The 13,751-nt window shown below is 43.5% G+C and overlaps 3 protein-coding genes across 6 annotated transcripts; 2 read left to right on the top strand and 1 right to left on the bottom strand.

Moving 5' to 3' along the window:
* The first annotated feature begins 197 nt into the window (after nt 1–197).
* On the top strand, nt 198–1,384 carry vkorc1 (vitamin K epoxide reductase complex, subunit 1). The gene is made up of 3 exons (XM_037279198.1): nt 198–480; nt 693–802; nt 1,076–1,384. The coding sequence occupies exons 1-3, from the start codon at nt 299–301 to the stop codon at nt 1,285–1,287; spliced, it is 504 nt and encodes a 167-aa protein (XP_037135093.1). The 5' UTR covers nt 198–298; the 3' UTR covers nt 1,288–1,384.
* A 372-nt stretch (nt 1,385–1,756) lies between these two features.
* On the top strand, nt 1,757–6,234 carry LOC119138790 (transmembrane protease serine 9-like). 4 transcript variants are annotated; one of them, XM_037279123.1, is made up of 14 exons: nt 1,757–2,233; nt 2,692–2,712; nt 2,783–2,945; nt 3,008–3,276; nt 3,362–3,480; nt 3,559–3,853; nt 3,916–4,078; nt 4,141–4,409; nt 4,489–4,634; nt 4,699–4,981; nt 5,066–5,237; nt 5,313–5,572; nt 5,638–5,747; nt 5,817–6,234. In XM_037279123.1, exons 1-14 carry the CDS (start codon nt 2,179–2,181, stop codon nt 6,078–6,080), a joined length of 2,589 nt encoding a protein of 862 aa, XP_037135018.1. In that variant the 5' UTR covers nt 1,757–2,178; the 3' UTR covers nt 6,081–6,234. The 4 variants fall into 4 exon arrangements, with proteins under 4 accessions (XP_037135018.1, XP_037135015.1, XP_037135014.1 ...); XM_037279122.1 differs by having other exon boundaries at nt 1,758–2,233; nt 4,699–4,990; XM_037279120.1 differs by having other exon boundaries at nt 4,699–5,237; nt 5,868–6,234.
* On the bottom strand, nt 6,141–12,930 carry LOC119138785 (integrin alpha-M-like). Its single transcript, XM_037279109.1, has 29 exons — nt 12,786–12,930; nt 12,615–12,717; nt 12,448–12,542; nt 12,153–12,223; nt 11,968–12,082; nt 11,069–11,196; nt 10,751–10,893; nt 10,455–10,605; nt 10,235–10,385; nt 10,100–10,173; nt 9,906–10,029; nt 9,656–9,792; nt 9,431–9,577; nt 9,155–9,364; nt 8,947–9,080; nt 8,739–8,881; nt 8,505–8,662; nt 8,309–8,434; nt 8,166–8,239; nt 7,962–8,103; nt 7,796–7,894; nt 7,646–7,725; nt 7,493–7,579; nt 7,347–7,416; nt 7,178–7,276; nt 7,023–7,103; nt 6,736–6,960; nt 6,560–6,670; nt 6,141–6,477 (listed from the first exon to the last, which is right to left on the bottom strand). The coding sequence occupies exons 1-29, from the start codon at nt 12,820–12,822 to the stop codon at nt 6,376–6,378; spliced, it is 3,417 nt and encodes a 1,138-aa protein (XP_037135004.1). The 5' UTR covers nt 12,823–12,930; the 3' UTR covers nt 6,141–6,375.
* Between the last annotated feature and the right edge of the window lie 821 nt (nt 12,931–13,751).

Raw genomic sequence — 13,751 nt, 5'->3', positions numbered from 1 at the left:
TTCATGTAGTCACTCCGTTTCACTTTATTTAGTAGGAGTAATTAGATGAATTTTCCGAGCATGACCTCTATTTACACTTGAGTGAGGACATATATAACTAAACCAACAACATTACGCCACTCCTGTCCCCTGGCCTGGTCCAAAATCTGGTAAACCAGTGACAAGGAGGGGCTTGAACCCCGAGAGCCAATCAACACGCAAACTGCGTGGACGAACCATCCCACGTTTGCAGCACACAATTTTCTTCCCGACTGTTGAAGAAGTAGCCGTCATATTTTTCCCCTGCTTCGATTCAAACATGGTATCAACAGCAGCCTTGCCCAAATGGGAGAGGACAGTGCGCGTGCTTTTGTGCGTCTTTGGTATGATTTTGTCCGTTTACGCTCTTCACGTGGAGTTGTCCCGCGAGCACGACCCCAACTACAGAGCGATGTGCGATTTAGGAGAGTCGGTCAGCTGCTCCAAAGTTTTCACATCCAGGTACTGTTTGTTGTTTTTATTGCATTTTTTTCCGCGTATGATAAACCACTGAGATGCCGTGTTGGAGGTTTCAACTCAATAGCCGTAATCCGCCCATTCCCCCTTTCGGTGCCACGTTTTGCAGCCCCCACTCTCATGGGGGACTTCAAATTCAGATCATGCATGTTTTTTCTTTTTTTTTAACCTTTGTGAATTTCTTTATCTTTTCACAGATGGGGTCGTGGCTTTGGCTTGGTCCAGTTCTTTGTTGCCCAAGATAGCCCTCTGAATCAACCAAACAGTCTTCTTGGAATCGTATTTTACACTTTGCAGTTTGGCTTGGGTAAGTTTGCCTCCTCCAAATGACAGACTACAGATATTGTGTGCGGTTGTAAAAGCAACAACAACAAAAAGCGGAAACTTGAATTTTGGTTTGCATTCCAGCTCAATTCACTACAATAGTTGGAATGTTATATTTTTATAACTGCACTGTGATAAATAGTCTGGTTGAATTTCTAGTTGAATCAAATGCAGTATCTGGTTTATTTTGTTTTATTGTTATGCTAGTATACATCTTTTTAAAAATATTCTTCCAAAACGTTTGTTTTTGTCCCAGGTCTTACCCTGTCCAAAAAAGCCGCTCTGTTATTGGTGTTCTCCTCCTGGGTGTCTGTGGCCGGCTCACTCTACCTGGCCTCCATTCTGGCTTTTGTCCTGGGAGATTTCTGTATGGTGTGCGTGTCAACGTACATCGTAAACTTTGCCTTGCTCTATACCAACCTCAAGCGAAGGAGCGCCATTGAAGGGAAGAAGGCGAAGGCGGGATAATCTTTTTTTTTTTACAAATGTTTTTACATTCAACACATTCCTCTCTTTTAAAGACCAAAGTCAGATCTCCAACCTTGCTGAGAGTTTTTACAAAAAAGAAATCACTTTTTTATTTTGCATTCAGCTGTTTTAAACATTTGTTACCTGTCCTCATGAATTTGATAAGTGTTCTATAATAAACATAACTGATGTTATTATTGTGGAACTTACCTGTTGAAGTAGTACTTTTTGCATATTCTGTGCTGTTTTTGTAATACCGACAAATGCCACAAGACGGCGCTAAAGCCGTGACGGCAGTATTTGCATCAACGCTGTGCAGTATGGCGTACGTTTGTGTTCAAATATACGTTTACTTGCACAAAGTATTTTTTTAGTGTCCAGAAAAGTGTAATGTAAATAAGATGCATGATTATTATTATTAGATTTGTTTCCAGAATTGCTTGGCGGCCAGATCAAGTGCTCGCACAGCTTCCCCACCACCGTGTGAAAGAATGCAACATTCCAAAAATGAAATTCTTGAGCACACCTTGACTTCGTGAAAAGGGAACTTGGAGAGGACTGTCTGCATTTTCCTCCCAGCTATAATCATTTGTAACCCAAACCGGTTGCTTTTGCGCAGAAACATTTTCCTCATAAACATTTTTATTTGACTAGAGTGCCTCATTGTCCGATCAAAGCACTGCTCTGCGATGTGTCAAATTGTGGAGATTTTATTGACATACCACCAGCAGATAGTCAACAAGTGCAATTTTCCAAGCGCCTGAAGAATGCGCAATTATCGAAGACAAAAAAGTGATAATTGCGTCCTGTGGGAGGGGCTTAACCCCAAACAGGTGACATGCCCACTCAAGCTTAATATTGTGAAACATGTAAAATTTGTGCATTTACGCGATGGCTCGGAGGGAATGGCTCAACGTATTGGCCGTGCTCAGCTTTATATCTGCAAGTAAGTCGCAACCAAATTCTGGACTTATTTTCCTGTTATGTTTTGAACATTAACAAGTCATCCAAAATATGATCATGCTTTTGATGATTATGTGACATTTAAATATTTGTAAGTACTTTATTGTATAACCCATGCAAATGTTAGATGTAGAGTAATTTATATGTATTAGACTATATTCGAAACCTTTCTACAATATTTTCAATTTTGTCAGATTTTACAGAACAATTTTAGTCTGTTTTATTTTGAATGTTCCTTGGCAAAAAGGTTTTCATAATCCAAATCAAGTTTTGAATATTACATTTTTAAAAATAGACTGCGTTAACTGTGGTATGACGTATATTTTTCCGAAAAATGCACTCACTAATTGAAGTGTGTTTTCAGCAATTTAATGTCAACAAACCTGTTTTTGACAAGACATAATTTCATCTTTCCGTCTGTTTTTTTTTTTTTCCTTCCAGAGTCAAATGCTCAAATGGATGGTAAGTTCAGATTGTACGTAAATAAAAGTTTTACCCGAGAGAATTTTCCTCGGAAATGCTTTCTTCCTAGTGTGTGGCAGGCCTCCAAGGAGCACCAAGATTATTGGAGGTGGAGCTGCTCAAGAAGGAAGTTGGCCCTGGCAGGCGAGTCTTCAGAATTTAGGCATTCATGTTTGTGGTGGTTCCCTCATCAACAAAGAATGGCTACTATCCGCCGCCCACTGCTTCACCAGGTGGGTCATCCTAACATTTTTCTTCTGCTTTGACCTTCTGACCTTTGGCCTTCTCTCCGTAGCACAACTACCGCCGGGTGGTCAGTTTCTCTTGGTCGTCAGAACCTTGAGGAGACGGACCCGAACGAGGTTACCAGAACGGTTGCCGTGATCATTTTGCATCCGTTATTCGACAGTTTAATTTTCAACAATGACATCGCTCTGCTGAGACTCTCCTCTGCAGTCACGTTCACAAACTACATCAGACCTGTTTGTCTGGCTGCCGATGGCAGCGTGTTCAACACCGGTACCAAAACCTGGGTCACCGGTTGGGGAGACATGCAGGAAGGGGGTGAGCGAGAACATGGTTTTTAAAATCAACATTAATTGTTCGATGAATGTATGTTTTTGTGCCCCTCCCCGTTTCCCTAAACCAGACTTGCAAGAAGTTCAAGTTCCAATTGTGGGGAACAGACAGTGTAAATGCCTACTTGGAGTGGATTTGGACAGTATGATCTGTGCTGGTTTTCTAGAAGGGGGCAAAGACACTTGTCTGGTAGACCTTCTATTTTTTTTTTTTTTATAATATTGAAAGATTTTTTTTTTTTCACACACTTTCTCGTCACACCCTCAGGGAGACTCAGGAGGTCCAATGGTGACCGAGCAGGATTCTATCTGGATCCAATCTGGAATCATTAGTTTTGGATTTGGTTGTGCGCAGCCAAATCAGCCTGGAGTCTACACCAGAGTTTCCAGCTACCAGTCCTGGATCAACTCCAGGATCAGTACTGACAAGCCGGGCTTTGTCCAGTTCAAGTCCGACGGGCCGGATATTGATAGCACCTACACTTGCCCTGGTTTGCCTCGTGCTGTTACTGATTCCCCCCCTACGGCAGGACCAGATCCAGAACCCATATCGAGTGCTGAAGGTGCGTGATGTTCGGACTTTCTGAAGATTACATTTGGGTTCTGATGAGCTTTCATTTTGCAGTGTGTGGCAGCCCAACACTGAAGACCCAAATTGTTGGTGGTGTCGATGCTCAAGAAGGAAGTTGGCCCTGGCAGGCCAGTGTGCAGATTTATGGTGCCCATATTTGCGGCGGTTCTCTCATCAACCGAGAATGGGTCATGTCTGCCGCTCACTGCTTCTCCAGGTGGCTCATCTGAACATTTTTCTTCCGCTTTAACCTTCTGACCTTTCACATGCTCTCTGTAGCCAGGATCCCTTCGGATGGGCAATTTCTCTCGGTCGCCAGAACTTGCAGGGAAACAATTTAAACCAAGTGTCTCGAACTGTCGACACAATCTTTCTGCATCCGTACTTCAACGCTTTGAGCTTGGAAAACGACATCGCTCTACTCAGACTCTCTTCGCCGATCACATTCACCGATTACATCAGACCTGTGTGTCTGGCGTCTCACAACAGTGTCTTCAACAATGGCACTGATAGCTGGGTCACCGGTTGGGGAGAAGGCGAGGAAGGAGGTAAGGTACCAAACCTTTGGTAAAATAGAATTTTCCCGACTAAAACAATCGAATAAATCTGATACGTTGTTTTGTTTAGTGCCCATCCCTTTCCCTGGGACGTTACAAGAAGTGGAGCTCCTAGTTCTGGGAAACAGACAATGTAGCTGTCTAATCGGAGTGGATTTAGTCACAGACAATATGATCTGCGCTGGATTTCTTGAAGGACGGAAAGACAATTGTCTGGTGGGGTACTTATCCTATTATATTATATTTTCAATATTATTATTTTCTATCTCCATACCCACAGGGAAACTCAGGAGGTCCAATGGTGAGCAAGCAGGATTTAATCTGGATTCAATCTGGAATCATCAGTTGTGCTCAGCCAAGTAATCCCGGCGTTTATACAAGAGTGTCCCGCTACCAGTTCTGGATCGACTCCCACATCAGTACAGACAAGCCGGGATTTGTACAGTTCAAGTCCAGCGGGATAGATACTGACAGCAACTACACTTGCCCTCTACCTTCTTCTAAAGCTCCTTCTCCAAAAGAATCAGAAGCCACCTCAGCAACACCAAGCCCAACGCTACCGAGTCCCACTGGTTACCATCTTTTCTATGCTTCAAATGTTCTCTTGACTTGCTATCTGTGTCATTTTGCACTTTTTATTGATTTAGATCAAGTGTGCGGCACTGCACCTTTGAACAGTCGTGTGGGTGGAGAGCGTGGATTTGTCGCAGGTGGGACTTGGCCTTGGGTCGTAAGTCTTCACAAAAACGGCTCTTACGCTTGTGCCGGAACGCTCATCACTTCTCGATTCATCCTCACTTCTGCCGAGTGCTTCTCTATGTATGTATTTGATCCCAAATCTTTATCATATAAGATTTTTTTTTTTTTATTCTAAAATGTTTTTGCTCCTCACAGTTCTTCTCCAACTCCCGGAGACTGGACTGCATATCTAGGACAGAAATTTTTCAACCGCGTGGATGAGTTTGAAATGTCTTCAACTATTGACAAAATCATATTGAGCAAACTGCCAGGTTCCAACATTGCCGTGCTACGGCTAACAAAAGATGTTAGCTTGAACGATTACCTCCAGCCCGTGTGTTTGGACATCACCGATGATGTCTCTTTCCCTGTTGGAACTCGCTGCTGGACGGCTGGTTGGGGAAAAGCCAACACAGGTGAGGACGCAACTGTCGTGCACATTTTGCATTCACGAAAAAAAAAACGTGTGTTCTCTCTGCAGGTTTTGAGAAATCCGAACATCTAAGAGAACTCGGAACTGTGGTAGTCAGTTGCGGGAGAGCCGCTTCTGATCTGGACAACATTTGTACTTCCACCTTGGACCTTCAACAGGTGACTTCCTTTCACCCATTTGTGATTTCTTCCCTTCAAGGTTACTCCTTGCCCTAATTGTCTTTTTAGGGAGACGATGGCGGCCCGCTGATATGTAAATCCGACTCATCTTGGTTCCAGGCGGCCGTCGTTACAACAGGTACCCGATTGCTCGGCGCCGACATCGAGGTATTTTCCAAAATGTGGCATTTTGGAGCATTCTTGAAGGAAATAGTCGGCGACATTCCATCTCCTGCCACTACGTCCTCAGCAGGTGCTCCACGTTGCTTCTCCTCGTTCCTTTTATTCTTAGTGACTTTGACCTCGGTCTACCTGGTCCTGTGCGAAGCTTGAAACTTTTAATTGCTAAGGAGACCAAAAGTGTATTTTGTCACACGAGTAAATGAAAAGAAGAAACGCAGAATTGTATTCATTATTGTGAATCATTTTAACAATAGCATCAGAATGTCGAAAAAAAATTAGGATGTCATATAAATGCAGGCTTGTTAAAAAAAAAATACTAGTGCAAAAAAATGTCATTCTGTATGTTGTCATAAAAATCAATGGAATGGGCATCACCAATGGGACGATGACGTCATCGTTTTGTGCAGCTTCAAATAAAAAGCTGAAACGAACTAAAGTTATTTCGCTACGACTGCGTGAGAGCGTCTCCGACACCCGCCGGGCCGTCCATATCGGCGCCCTCGGCATCGTTAATCATCTCCTGGTATTTACTCTTGAAAAATCCAACCTATGAATATAAAAATGTTGGAATATTATCAGGATGTATTTGTGTGATATATCCATTTTGTCCCATGAATTGATATTCTTACCTTATAAAGGATGACCGAGAGTATCACCAGTATAGCCAGACCTCCTAAAGAACCACCAACAATCGCTTTCGTAAAGTCCGGTTGGGGATACACCGCCACCTCTGTTTCAATCTGAAATTCCGATTACCGTTTCCATCAACACATTGGAGCCGTTCCATCTTGATGTGAAAAATTACCTTGAGCACTGGAGGAAGGTTATTGGATGCAGTTGAAAAGAAGATGTACTGATCCTTGTCATACTCCAGACTGGCTGTAGTGGTAAAGATGAACTTGGCCTCGTCGAGTCCGATCTGTTGAATCCACTCTGAACTCATATTGGCGGATATTTCGTAGCGTTTGCCCTCCAGCCGTCCCATAAAACGATTGCACTTGAACACCCGGCACGTGGCCACTGAGCAATCCTGTGGGAGCACATCTCAGCCACATCTATCTCACCAAAACAAAATTTCGGAACTTGTCTTACCACTATTTTATTGTTTCGCATCTGACCGACCAAATCGAAGACATTCGCCCCTTCATCATGACTGTATTGACAGTCTGGAATCTGAAATGAAGACATGTTACGTCAACAAAGACGCTATGCTAATAGTCAAGGCTAGCTTTCGAGTGACTGACTACCTCTAAAGAGCTCAGATTTGCCCAGATGTCCTTTTCACCCAGCTTTACGGGAACTCTGACCGCTACCGTGACGTTAAATGCTCGAATGTTGTTGGAAACCTAAAATCAAGTCAACAGTGATGCTTCAGTAAAACGAATCAACCTTGAAGACCCCCCCCAACCCATTTACCAAAACAGATTGCTTAAGTGATTTCTGCACATCATTCTTTCCATAGGTGAAGTTAATGTAACTTAGAGAACTGAAAAGAAAAAAAAAATCAAATGAGTGGTAAGGTCAATTAATGTCCGCCTTATCATTACTTCCCAAATACAAACCTTTCCATTGTAACAAAAATACTGTACTTGACGCCGATTTCTTTCTTTTTGAAAAGTTGGCTCAAAGCCGAGTGTTGCTCGTTCCCACTAAAACAGAAACAAACCTAGAGTTGCGCAAGCAGTTACAAACTCAGAACGGTTGAAGACGTCTACCTCGTTGCATTGGCCGTGACAAAAATCGTCTTATCCAGTCGGCTGTTGGTTTCGATGCCGTACGAAACCACAAAGACAGCCTGAAAAGTCGGATTTGGTTTGAGTCTTTGGAACAGGCAGAGATGGCAAAGTGTTAAGCCCGGAACCAACCGTTGAGTTACTCCTCAAAATAGGCTTATCGATGGTGCAGTCCGTCTTTCCCCGAGATAGGCCAGCTTCACTGTCCAAGGAGCTGCACTCGATTCGCCCCTTTTATGGAAAAAAGATATCAGAAGCTAGCTAGTGAAGACCAAACCTTCTCTGGTTTCATCCCGACCTTCAGGACGGTAAACTTCCTGTAGGAGAACTCTCCTGGGTATGTGAGAACAACGAGGGTGTTGTAGGAGTTTTCGCCCAGGTTCTCCACGGACACGGTAACATTCAAGAGCTCATCGATGCCCACTTTGACCACCAAAGATCTGCTCCACGATGGAGAGAAGTCAAACACGGCTGAAGCCGAACTTGAAATTCTCCATCTTACCTGCTAAAGTTGAAATCCAGCTTGAGGTTATCGACACATTTGTTGTCGAGGCCGCAGTCGATCTCAAAAGCCAACTGTGGAGAGCAGATGATCGGTGAGCACCGTGTGAGATCTCGAAAGCTTGCAAGGCAAAGTTGACTAACCGGATGAATCGTGGTCGTTTGGGAAAGTTGGTGAAGACTCGGGCTCGGGTTATCGGCACCGGGCAAACCCTCGAATGTGAATCTGAGCTCGTTCTCAAGAGGATTCAAAGCGTCTTCTGGGCATGGCTTTCAACATTGCGAGATGAGAAGCACGTGAGTCTCAAACAGTTGTCCTTGTTGCCGTCGAGCGACTCACCTCGATGAAGACCTTGACGTTGAAGCATTGTGGTACAGCTGATAAATCCAGCTCCACCGTGCCGCTCTTCTCTCGGATTTTCTCTTGGATGTAAGCTCGGTTGTTGGGCACCTTGCGGGTGGCGTCCAGCGTCAACGTGTAATTAACTCTTGCCCTCGCTGTGACATTTTCAAGTTGATAACGTTAGCGTGATTCAGCGGCGAGTCGCTGGATGACGAGTTGAGAGTCAAGCACCTCGTTGTACGTTTGAGAATTTTTTCATCACAAAGCAGACATTTGCCATAAACTCCTTTGGATTGTCGCAGTCGTTTTGTTTGGTGGAGATTTGTTTTGGGTTGTAGGTCAGCGTGCTCTCGATCGTGACGATGGGTTTGGATCTGGAAGCGCACGCAGTTAGACATGAATCATCTTTTGATTTGCGTTTCGATGGAGAATCTCTTACCTGAGTAAGATGACTTTTCCTTTTGAGCCTACTGCCAAGTCAGGCAGGTTGTCCCCGCTGAGGTCCGCGGATGACGGACTGATGGACATGCCGAAGAACCTGAGTCCCGACTGCAATTTCGAGCCAGCGATCCTCTACACGAACGAATCTTTATTTACGAATCGTTCAGAGGACTTTCGGTACAGAGCGGGAGTCCCTTGGGATTCACCTGTGAGATCGTATCCGAGATCATCGTTCGCTCGCCGTGAAATATGTAGACGCAGCCGTGTCCGTCGTCCTCCAACGGCGCCCCGACCGCCAAGTCATTGCGTCCATCCGAGTTGATGTCAGGCAGGACGGCGAGGGAAGCGCCAAAGCGCCCTCTAGGGGATCGCTCTCCTCTGAGGACCACCGGAGAGTCGAATCGACATTCGACTCTCTGTACGTGAAAATGAGTCAGTCTTGATAGGATTGATGTTCAAGGGAAAGGAAAAAAAAATCTTACCGAACCAGTCAGGGTGCAAGCGTAAACTCTCCCTTCTCTGTCCTCTTCCACAAACATCGGCGCAGATATGAGGATGATGTCCGTGTTTCTGTCCCGATTCACATCCATGGCGCAGACCACAGCCCCAAAATATTCACCAATCTGATACTGAAAACATTAGCAGTGCAAATATCTATCGATTTTGTTTTCTTTCAAATGAATCGGGCTGAATTTTCAAAAGCATACCTCCCATCGGAAGGGATCTACTGTTTGTTCAAAGCCATTTTGGGAAAATACCATCACAACACCTCGGTGTTGATATCTTGGAGCACCGGCGACCGTCAACCTTACGTTGCCTCTTTGGGCAACCGTAATGGAATAACCTGAAATTGGAAGTTGTGCAATGCAGCTTCTTCTCCAGCAGATGGTGCTGTTTGTCTCTTTTGTCCTAATAACTCTTTAATATTTCATACAGATTCAAATCAAACGATCATACCCAGATAGCTGTCCGGATCAAGGTTCGTTGGGAAATGGGAACGTCCTCCTGAGCCTGTGTATGTTTGGAAGCCTCCTCTCCATTGGTTTGCCCCAACAGCCGCTATGTGCACGTCCCGATTTGACTACATTAATAGAAGAAACCGAATTTGAAACCACAAAATAATGTTTTGCAAGCGTCCTGTGTTTTGGTACCCTTGGCACGTAGGCAGCACTGAATCCCCGCTGAGCCATCTCCATTTTGAGGCTCTCGCCGCCCGATTGAGATCCTGCCATAAAACCAGAAACAATTTCAAATGGTTTTCTAGCTTGCAGAAGTTCCATCGGTACCTTCAATAGCAAAGATGCTGTCCTGCAAAGTCTGCCGGATTGCGTAAAGCGCCATGAAGTTCTCCACTCGAAACACATGGCTCGTTGTTGGGGCAGACGCGATGCTGTCCAGCTCCTTTTTAGCGTTTTGGTTGGCAAATGCATTGCCCACCTTATGGAAATGTTGACATTTATGAACGTGACCTCCCAACTTCAAGTGGTCGTGTGGAATACAACTCACCCCAATAGCAAATCGAACTATTTGTTTTCTTTCGGCGGCAGCTGTTACTGTCCCGAAGTTTCTACTGTCATGAGATCGCCCATCTGTGATGACAATTAGAATCTTCTTCACATTGGGCCTGGAACCTCCGCTCTTCTCAAATACCTCGTTCCTGTACCAAGACAAAGCACTTGTCAATCAAGATTCAGATATACAGAAGCATGAAGAAGGTTGATTGATTGATTGATTGATTGATTGATTGATTGATTGATTGATTGATTGATTGATTGCACTTTGGAGGGGGAAAAAAATCTTACACAACTTTGCTGATGCCTTCGGCTGTGTATGTCGAGGAGCGTTTCTGCCGTATTCCACTGATGTCATTTCTCCAGGTGTTAATGTTGAAGGTATTAAAATAATTATGGATGGTGACGTCTTTAGAGTATTGGACTACGGCAAACTTGGGAAGGTACAAAAGTAATTATAAATATATAACATATATAGCATTATATATATATAGAATATATAAATAAATACAATAAATGTACAATATAATACAAAAATAAAACGTAAATCAAATATAATATGAATATAAAATATATATTAAAATACAAAATAGCTTTACAGTCGCTCACCTGGGAATCTTTGTCCAAAAAGGACTCGATGAGATTAATTACAAAATTCTTCATTGTTGTAAAGTCTCCCGGGGACACACTTCCCGAGCCATCCAGCAGAAATGCGATGTCTGCTCGACTTGGGCAGACTTCTCAAGAAACAAAAGATGAGTTGTTTTTATCTCACTCGCTGAAGGACTTCCTAATGTTTTGTCTAGCTCAAATACCTAATGAAGGTCCTCAAAATATTTACCCTTCTCATTTGATTTGAATGGGTGGGGCTGCGTATCCCGCCTCTCGAGCACCATCTTGTGGTTGTAATTTAATTTGCAAAAGACCACCGCACCAGAGGAAAAACAACCAATCGGGCACTTGGGTGATTAAATTTGGCTTCAGGAGCTTTGCTGGAACTACTCTACGATGGAATATCTCCATCCAGAAAAAATAACAAGTGGGCTATTGCACTAGTGAGGTAAGTAGTAATATAAATAATATATTATCTAAAAAGTATTGTATTGCTAAAATGCTTTAGTGTTGTTTAAAGCCAAACATGTATAGCCCTCCTTGAGTTGATGTCATAAACATTCATGGCTTAGAAACGGACTTGCAAAGATAAAGATCAAACACGGGTAAGGTTGACCTGGTGATGCCGTACAAGTTGTGGTATCATGAGCTAGCATTAGCATCTTTGATACATGACTTGATTATTTTCATCGAGTCTCATCGAGACATCCGGCTGTCATCTTTTCTAGGAACAAGAGGAGGACCTGATTAAATTCACCATACCAGCAAAGAGAAACTAATCGATTTCTGGCAGCTGGGCGGATTCGAAAGCGACACGGAATTATCTCGACAGGTACATTTTTGATTTTGAAATGCCCCCTTTAAGATGATTCTATGTAAAAAAAAAAGTGAAGCACCGTCAAGAGACGAAGGTATTGGAGGTTTGACGTCATTAGAGGACTCAATCTGAAAGCACATGCCGTTGTACATGGTGATGCTTCCACAATCTTTCGGGATGGTCGGACCACACGCCTGCCAGGGAACAACCGGTTCAGTGGCGTGATTAGTAATGTCACTGACGTGAAAAATGACTGTCACTCACCATGGTGGCTTCTGTAGTTGGATTAAATATCATCGTCAAACCAAGAGACATGTTGACGGCAAAAGGGGGAACTGTGAGGAAGACGAGACAAACGTGAAGAGCACTCGCCGATCATTTGGGCCCAATGGAGACATAGCTCTAAAATTATAGTGCTTTTTTTCCCCTCAGGCAGAAAAAAACAAAACAGGTAGTAACTAATTATCTCAGTCAATGCAATTGTTCACGGGCGTACTATCTAAAGTGTGTTCCTTTGCTAACCAAAAAAGGAGAACCTATCGAAGCACATGCCGCTCACCTGGAACTTGCAGCTCTACGCACGAATCTTTGGAGCATTTAAAGATTTTTCCTCTTCTGTCTGAATACTGAACGAGGGGTGCGCTGACCAGCAAGCTGTTCAAATAGAATCGGACAAATATGGTAACAAAACCAAATTTTATATTTCAATTCAATATCTTCACTCACTCATGTTGTCTTTGCACGATCTGATATCCAAAACCATCTGCGGAGTTTGACAAGGTCTTCCAAGGCACAGGGTCGATATTGAAGCCAATTGTAGTTTGGAATACTGAGGAGAAGGGAAAACAAAGATTGGTCGTCCGTCTGTCCGTTGAGTTAACGCGCCGCTCATCTTACCTGTCATAAAAAGTGTTGTCAAAGCGAGCCAGTCCATCGTGCGACTGCGTCCAAACTCGTCAAGTTCTGCAAGGCAACAAACAGGAAGTGTCGAAGCCACAAATTGACAGAACTACCAAGGCCACAGCTAAAAGGGGTAGTATGTGAAACTCGCATGTAAGATAACTTTATTATCTCATTTTGATAACTTAATAAGTTTTTTTTTTTTTTAAACACAGCATTTGATCTTTCTGCAACAATACTGTTCAAAGATTGAAACTGACTCCTCGTTTGATTCATCACCAAATATACCAAAATAACTGGATTTTTTTTTTTTTTCTCCTTTTGCTTTTACTTCCCCCACACGATCTCATCCTTTATGGGTAGCAAGTTCCACATTGCAGCAGACATTTGTGCAATATCCCCCTTTTTACATTCACATCACTTAGTCAGACATTTAAAACAGTTTAAGCATTTTGGCCGGTGACGCATGAGCCAATGTGTCTCTTGTATTTAGCAACAATGGAGCAGAAGGTGTTAAAATGCAAAAGGACAACTTGGCATGTGATTGAGTGAGAAACCATAAACATGATCAGGAAGTCAGATTATATTTTCTGCAAAAGTGAGCTGCACATTTCTCATTTTCCCACCCTTAAGGTCAAAAGTGATACCAAAAAAAAATTCTCCATGCCCACGTGCAAGTTTCTGCTCCACGACTAACCGCACCGGCACATACGTGACCTTTACAGCGCGAGCCAGCCGAACCGACCGAGAAAGGACGACAGGGAAAGGTCAGCGAAAGGTCAAGGATCAGCTCGCTCTGCCTTTACTGCAAGCGGGTTGGATTACGAAAGGAGCGTTCGGTATCGCGTATATAACGTTAGCGCTTTATAAATGCCGCGGTGCTTCTCTCCTATTGGTTGCTTCGGTATTCAAACCTGCACATGGGGACCAATTAAAAACTCCGATATTAGATTAGATTAGATA

Source organism: Syngnathus acus, chromosome 19, assembly GCF_901709675.1.
Source record: "Syngnathus acus chromosome 19, fSynAcu1.2, whole genome shotgun sequence".
In the NCBI taxonomy this organism is placed as follows: Eukaryota; Metazoa; Chordata; class Actinopteri; order Syngnathiformes; family Syngnathidae; genus Syngnathus; species Syngnathus acus.
This window is presented reverse-complemented; position numbering and strand designations above follow the sequence as displayed.

Excerpts from the sequence above, each read along its gene's own strand:
- vkorc1 (XM_037279198.1), top strand. The coding sequence starts at position 299 with ATGGTATCAACAGCAGCCTTGCCCAAATGGGAGAGGACAGTGCGCGTG. Across the intron at positions 481-692 it reads TCCAAAGTTTTCACATCCAG|ATGGGGTCGTGGCTTTGGCT; the intron begins GTACTGTTTGTT and ends ATCTTTTCACAG. Across the intron at positions 803-1,075 it reads CACTTTGCAGTTTGGCTTGG|GTCTTACCCTGTCCAAAAAA; the intron begins GTAAGTTTGCCT and ends TTTTTGTCCCAG.
- LOC119138790 (XM_037279119.1), top strand. The coding sequence starts at position 2,179 with ATGGCTCGGAGGGAATGGCTCAACGTATTGGCCGTGCTCAGCTTTATA. Across the intron at positions 2,713-2,782 it reads GTCAAATGCTCAAATGGATG|TGTGTGGCAGGCCTCCAAGG; the intron begins GTAAGTTCAGAT and ends CTTTCTTCCTAG. Across the intron at positions 2,946-3,007 it reads GCCGCCCACTGCTTCACCAG|CACAACTACCGCCGGGTGGT; the intron begins GTGGGTCATCCT and ends TTCTCTCCGTAG.
- LOC119138785 (XM_037279109.1), bottom strand. The coding sequence starts at position 12,822 with ATGGACTGGCTCGCTTTGACAACACTTTTTATGACAG. Across the intron at positions 7,726-7,795 it reads TTTTGAGGAGTAACTCAACG|GCTGTCTTTGTGGTTTCGTA; the intron begins GTTGGTTCCGGG and ends CCGACTTTTCAG. Across the intron at positions 7,277-7,346 it reads CACTTAAGCAATCTGTTTTG|GTTTCCAACAACATTCGAGC; the intron begins GTAAATGGGTTG and ends ACTTGATTTTAG.